The sequence below is a fragment of the Geotrypetes seraphini genome, chromosome 2 (assembly GCF_902459505.1).
Source record: "Geotrypetes seraphini chromosome 2, aGeoSer1.1, whole genome shotgun sequence".
In the NCBI taxonomy this organism is placed as follows: domain Eukaryota; kingdom Metazoa; phylum Chordata; class Amphibia; order Gymnophiona; family Dermophiidae; genus Geotrypetes; species Geotrypetes seraphini.
Window position 1 is genome coordinate 512,537,513 of NC_047085.1, and position 7,423 is coordinate 512,544,935.

General features: G+C 42.4%; 1 protein-coding gene across 2 annotated transcripts in view; it reads left to right on the forward strand.

The window, feature by feature from the left end:
* The window catches only part of LOC117355252 (oocyte zinc finger protein XlCOF6-like), a 34,135-nt gene extending 27,398 nt beyond the window's left edge, over window positions 1–6,737 (forward strand). Inside the window, exons 4-5 of one of the 2 annotated variants that reach the window (XM_033933548.1) lie at window positions 386–757; window positions 4,639–6,737. In XM_033933548.1, coding sequence (XP_033789439.1) covers window positions 397–757; window positions 4,639–6,155 — 1,878 coding nt within the window. In that variant the 5' untranslated portion in view covers window positions 386–396 and the 3' untranslated portion in view covers window positions 6,156–6,737. Of the gene's footprint in view, window positions 1–382; window positions 758–4,638 lie in introns of both variants that reach the window. The other variant, XM_033933546.1, reaches the window with a different exon arrangement.
* The last annotated feature ends 686 nt before the right edge of the window (window positions 6,738–7,423 follow it).

Sequence of the window (7,423 nt, forward strand, 5' to 3'; positions counted from 1 at the left end):
TATGTATTTTTGGATCCTAGGCAGCTCTAGAATTTTCCGTGAGAGAGGGAACATGCGATCAGAGGTAGTTGAAGGCGGGAACAAGATTTTGAATGTAGTTGTGGGTGGGGGAGTTCCTGTTTTGATGTGGGCTATATTTCCTGCTGTTAATTCGTTAATTAAATTGTTTAATTTCCCTTTAGCTTTATTGCTGTTTGAAAAATTGGTTCCATAACCTAATTTAAAAAAAGAGAGAGGTTTGAAGACTTATGAGCTAAATTGTGGAATTTTCTTAATCTCAGAAATCCTATATAGTCGTATGAGCCCAGAAAACTTTGTTTCTTGACATTAATAGCGTTCCATAGTTCCTAATGCACGATTACCGTCTTTTGTTTCTATCCAGTAGATACTGAGGCAATGCAGGAGACGAAGAGGGAGGAGACTCAAAAAAAATGGCTTTTAGAAATTGAACCCATCTCAAGACAACCAAGAAATGTTGGTGAGAATATTTCCCAGAGGAATGAGAGTCAAAACACAAGGAATTATCAACAGGAATCGGAGAAGAAGCCGAGAGACCCTGCAAGAGACTCCCTGGATGCAGTCACTGAGGGTGAGAAAAGTGACGGGAAACTCACAAACATCCCTGAGCTCCAGAGACACCCGAGAGAAGAGAAACCCTTACGAAGTAAAAACAGCGACCAAATGGCTTTTCAGCTCCATCGGGGAAAGAGGAAAGGGAAGAAATCCATTCTGCAAGACACCGTTGGAAAAAGCCTTGGTAAGATACATCATTTCTTATTGCCCAAGAGAATCCACCCCAGGGTGAGACCATTTTTGTGTTGTCAGTGTAGAAAAGGCTCCAAATGAAAAGTGAAGCTGAAATACAGCAGAGAACGCTTGCAGAAGGGAAACCTTTTACGTGGAGTTGAATGTATGAAAGCATTAATTCCTAATGATGTACAGCCCAAACATTCGCTTTTAGCTCCTCTTCATTTTTGTTTCAAGGGAAATATCACCAAGAGTGTGAACTATTTGGAAATGTGGCACACTGGTGAAAAAAAGGGGAACTATTTCCGGTGTTCCAGTGGGTCACGTGTGCAGTATTTGCAAAGAGGACACGCTATTAATGGCAAAACAAAAGACACCAAGGGGCAAATTCGATAAATGGTGTCCCGATTGTAGGCTGTAGCAGGCATCCTACCACTGTCTAACCAGCCAATCGGGATGCATGTTTAAAAAAAAAACACCCAATGATGGGCAGCCTACATTGTGGGTGTTTTTGTAAGCCTAGGAAGGTGCGAAGGGCCAGTAAGCTCACTCAAGGCTATGAATGGTGTCCCAATTGTAGGCTGCGGTAGGCGTCCTACCACTGTCTAACAAGCCAATCAAATAGACTCAGCCATTGAACTGATCGTGACAAGGGAATCTCCCTGCCGCGGTTAGTTTAGCAAAGTTGACTGGAAGGAGGGATGCCCACTCCCTCCTGCTGGAACCCCTGAAGCCCCTTCCCCCCCATTTCCACAGCTGGAGGAATGCCCAATTCATCCTTCTGCCGCTCCTGAGACATCCCCTGGCAGGAGGGATGACGAAACCCTCATGCTGCTGGCCCCATCATTCCCCAAATCCCCTCAAATACTCACCGATTCCACCCTGACACTCCCCAAGATCCCCCTACTGCCCCTGAACATCCCTCATACCTTTTTCTGATGGCTGGCAAGAGGAATGCTAACTCCCTCCTGCCGGCAGGCCCACCACTGCAAAATGACAGGCGTTCCCCTTCTTGGTGCATTCTGGGATGCATAGGGAGTGGCCTGACTCCGATTGGCCAGATCCCTAAATCCCCTCCCATGGGATCTAGTCAGTTGGAGTTTTAGGAAGCCTTAGGCCATTCCCCAATGCATCCCAAAATGCACCAGGATGGGGAAGGCAGTGGCGGCCTGCCGGCAGGAGGGAGTAGGCATTCCTTTTCCAGCCATCAGCCAAAGGTAGAAACATAGAAAAATGACGGCATATAAAGGCCATAGCCCATCAAGTCTGTCCACTCCACAGACCCACCCCCTAAGTCTGCTCTAGAGACCCCGCTCCAAATGACCCATTCTTAACTCCACCCGCTCAGGGATCCCACATGGGCATCCCATTTACCCTTAAAATTTGGCATGCTGTTGGCCTCGATCACCTGTATCGGAAGCTTGTTCCAATGATCAACCACTCTTTTGGTGAAGAAATACTTTCTGGTGTCGCCATGAAATTTCCCTCCCCTGAGTTTAAGCGGATGCCCTCTTGTGGCTGAGGGTCCTTGGAGAAGGAAAATATCTTCTTCCACCTCGATACGTCTGGTGATATACTTGAACGTCTCAATCATGTCTCCCCTCTCCCTACGTTCCTCGAGAGAGTAGAGCCGCAATTTGTTCAGCCTCTCTTCGTATGAGAGATCCTTGAGCCCCGAGACCATCTTGGTGGCCATCCGCTGAACCGACTCTGCTCTTAGCACATCTTTATGGTAATGTGGCCTCCAGAATTGCACGCAGTATTCCAGATGTGGTCTCACCACGGTTCTGTACAACAGCATGATGACCTCAGGCTTCCGGCTGACGAAACTTCTGCGGATGCAACCTAACATTTGTCTTGCCTTAGATGAAGCCTTCGCCACTTGATTGGCAGCTTTCATATCTGCACTGATAGTCACTCCCAAATCCCGTTCTGTTACGGTCCTAGCTAAGGTCTCACCATTTAAGGTGTAAGTTCTGCACGGATTTCTACTGCCGAGGTGCATGACCTTACATTTCTTGGCATTGAAGCCCAGCTGCCAGGTCGATGACCAACGTTCTAACAAAAACAGGTCCTGCGTCATACTATCGTGTAAATTGGAGCCACTCACTATGTTACATGGTTTAGCGTCGTCGGCGAATATTGTTATTTTGCCTTGAAGCCCCTGAGTCAGGTCCCCTATGAATAAGTTGAAAAGTAGCGGGCCCAAGACTGAGCCCTGCGGTACTCCACTCGTCACTTCTGACGTTTTAGAGAGGGTACCATTAACCACCACCCTCTGAAGTCTACCACTTAGCCAATCCTTGACCCATGCGTTTCTCCCAACCACATCGATTTCATCTTGCTCAGCAGCCTACGATGAGGGACGCTATCGAAAGCTTTACTGAAGTCTAGGTACACTACGTCTAGGGATTCTTCCAAGTCCAGCTTCCTTGCTACCCAGTCAAAGAAGCTGATGAGATTGGATTGGCAGGACCTACCCTTGGTGAATCCATGTTGACTGGGATCCCGTAGATTCTACTCATCCAGGATCGTGTCTATTTTTCGTTTGATTAGTGTTTCCATGAGTTTACACACTATTGATGTTAGACTCACCGGTCTGTAATTCGCAGCCTCCTCTCTGCAACCTTTTTTATGCAGTGGAACGACGTTAGCCATTTTCCAGTCCATGGGTACTCTCCCCGTACTGAGGGAGAGATTGAAGAGTACGGATAGCGGTTCCGCCAGGACATCACACAACTGTCTGAGTACTCTAGGGTGTAGATTGTCCGGTCCCATGGTTTTATTCACCTTGAGTGTTGTCAGCTCGCAGTAGACGTCTCCGGGTGTGAACTAGAAATTCCAAAACGAGTCTTTCACTCTTTGCTTTGTCTGTAAGTGTGGACCGTGACCCGATGCTTCGCTGGTGAAGACCGAGCAGAAGTACTCATTCAGAAGTTCCACTTTTTCAGAATCTGATTCCACGTACTTCCCGTCTGTTTTTTTTAGGCGTACTATCCCGTCTGTGTTCCTTTTCCTGTCGCTAATGTACCTGAAGAAGGATTTGTCTCTCTTTTTGAGGTTCTTCGCTAAATTTTCTTCCACTCGAAGGGCATTCGGGGACTGTCGGGATCTTGTGGTGTCGAGGAGTGTCAGGGGTGAAGTAGGGGAATGTTGTGAGGCTTCGGGGCATGATGAGGCCAGCAGAAGGAGGGAGTGGGCATCCGTCATGCCGGGGGATGTCGCAAGGGGTGGAGGCAGGAGGTATTGGGCATGCCTCCTGCCGCAGACATCCAGAAATGGAGGAGTTTCAGGGGTTCCGGCAGAAAGGAGTGGGCATCCCTTCTGCCAGGCAACTTTACAGGGGAGACGGGTTCCCTGCCGTGGCTGCTAAACTGATCACCTCAGGGAGATTCCCATGTGGCGATCATCTCAGCGGCAAGAAGATTCGCTAACCAGCACTTGTGACATTGACGCCGGTTAGAGAATTGGGATGGTTAGGTGGAGTTAGGCGTCTGTCCATCAATGGGACATCCATGTGTGATTCTGAAAAACCGCTTAGTCAGCTGCTGAGACCAGGCGTCTTATACAGAATCCGGCCCCAAATGTCTTTTTTTCTGCTTGCTTTAGTTTAATGACGTGGGCTATGTCCTGGGCTTTTCCCATGTCATTGCCATCCCTTTTAATTCCTCACCAGGAAAACTACCAGTATTTGACTATCTGGGACTAATCTAGTTATCAGCTTATGCTTAGTGCCCCTGGCTGAATATTCACCCATAACAAATTAATACAAATGAATAAAAGTAATTACTTAAAAACGATTTGATATCATATCTAAGAAAGCACAAAATAATCCAAATGAGAAACAGTCTACATCTGTATATTGTGATAACAATTTTTATCATCAAACAGGTTTAAAATGTCTTCAGAGGATCCATGAGAGTGAGAGGCCATTTACATGTTCAGAATGTGGCAAAAGATATAGTGATCCCTCAGCTTTAAAAAGGCACAAGAGGATTCATACTGGAGAGAAACCATTTACATGTTCAGAATGTGGGAAAAGATATAGTAGTCCCTCAGCTTTAAAAATACATAAGAACATCCATATTGGAGAGAAACCATTTACATGTTCAGAATGTGGTAAAAGCTTTAATCAGCTGTCAACTTTAAAAACTCACCATAGGATTCATACTGGAGAGAAACCATTTACATGTTCAGAATGTGGGAAAAGCTTTAATTGTCCATCAAATTTAAAAAGGCACAAGAGGACTCATACTGGAGAGAAACCATTTACATGTTCAGAATGTGGGAAAAGCTTTAGCAAGCAATCAACTTTAAAAATGCACAAGAGGACTCATACTGGAGAGAAACCATTTACATGTTCAGAATGTGGTAAAAGCTTTATTTGGCAGTCACATTTAGAAAATCACAATAGGATTCATACTGGAGAGAAACCATTTACATGTTCAGAATGTGGTAAAAGCTTTATTCAGCAGTCATCTTTAAAAAAGCACAAGAGGATCCATACTGGGGAGAAACCATTTACATGTTCAGAATGTGGGAAAAGCTTTAATCGGCAATCAATTTTAAAAGGGCACAAGAGAACTCATACTGGAGAGAAACCATTTACATGTTCAGAATGTGGTAAAAGCTTTATTTGGCAGTCAGATTTAAAAAATCACAATAGGATTCATACTGGAGAGAAACCATTTACATGTTCAGAATGTGGTAAAAGACATTGTGATCGATCAGCTTTTAAAAGGCACATGATGATGCATAGTGGAGAGAAACCATATACCTGTTCAGAATGTGGTAAGACCTTTAGTCGTCAGTCACATTTAAAAAATCACAATAGGATTCATACTGGAGAGAAACCATTTACATGTTCAGAATGTGGTAAAAGACATCATGATCCATCAGCTTTTAAAAGGCACATGATGATGCATAGTGGAGAGAAACTATATACCTGTTCAGAGTGTGGTAAAAGCTTTATTCAGCAGTTACATTTAAAAAGGCACAAAAGGATTCATACTGGAGAGAAACCATATACCTGTTCAGAATGTGGTAAAAGCTTTAGTCAGCAGTCACATTTAAAAAATCACAATAGGATTCATACTGGAGAGAAACCATTTACATGTTCAGAATGTGGTAAAAGCTTTATTTGGCAGTCACATTTAGAAAATCACAATAGGATTCATACTGGAGAGAAACGATTTACATGTTCAGAATGTGGTAAAAGACATCATGATCCATCAGCTTTTAAAAGGCACATGATGATACATAGTGCAGTGAAACTATATACCTGTTCAGATTGTGGTAAAAGCTTTAGTCAGCAGTCACATTTAAAAAATCACAATAGGATTCATACTGGAGAGAAACCATATCATGTCCAGAATGTGGCAAAAGTTATAGAGATCCCTCAGCTTTAAAACTACACAAGAAGGTTCATACTGGAGAGAAACCATTTACATGTTCAGAATGTGATTAAAACTTTAGTCAACAATCATGCTGTGCAGAATGTTGTAAAAGCTTAAATGGGAATCACATTTAAAAAGATAGAGGAAGAGTCATACAGGAGATACAGAAAGAAAGTGTATATGAACGTTTAACAGTGGCAGAAGGAACAACTATCAAGCAGAAATTCCTGATAGAAAATATTGTACAAAGCTAAAACTAATATTAAAGAGTGTACTAACATTACACCATTTCTGCATTCTTCTATAGCTTTGGTATTCTTGACTCTCATCTATAACTTTAAGTGTAGACTGTACATTTTTAGACTTGAAGAAGGAATGAGCCTCATAGAAATAGATTATAGACAATGCTCACTGTCTCCGGCTGAATATTGACCTATAACAACTCAACAATGAATAGAAATTGGAATACAACTAATTATGTATAAAAACTGTGATTATCCATATGGGAGAGAAAGATTCTTCATCGCTTGAGTACCTGAATAAATTCATGTTTACTGTTTTGAGCTCCCTTGGGAGAATAGTATAAAAAATTGAATGAATGAATAAATAAATAAATATATATCTTATGATTAAACTTTGTATCATCAAACAGGTTTAAAATGACTTCAGGGGCCAATGAGAGTGAGAGGCCATTTACATGTCTAGAATGTGGTTAAAGCTTTAGTGACTAATGAAATTTAAAACAGCACAAGAGGCTTCATATGGGCAGTAATTACCCTTAAAGGAAACAATATTCTTGTTCAGAATGTGGTAAATATTTTTAGGTGGAATTGGCTTTAAAGGGGCAGAAGAGAATACATACAGGAGAGAAACCATATACCTGTGGTAAAACCTTTAGTTACAAATCACACTTAAAACTGCACATGAGGATTCATACTGGAGTAAAACTATGTGGAGAGGCATAATCGAAAGTGTGCCTAAGTCTTAGGTTGGATGTTTTGTGCAAGATGTCCACAAACTCAGGGAAATTGTCCATTTTCAAAGCTGTGATTATCCATATGGGAAAGAAAGATTCTCCATCTTTTGAGTACCTGAATAAATTCATGTTTACTGTTCTGAGCTCCCTTGGGAGAATAGTATAGAAAATTAAATGAATGAATGAATAAATAAATATATATCTTATTGTATCATCAAACAGATTTAAAATGACTTCAGGGGTCCATGAGAGTGAGAGGCTATTTACATGTCTAGAATGTGGTTAAAGCTTTAATGACTAATGA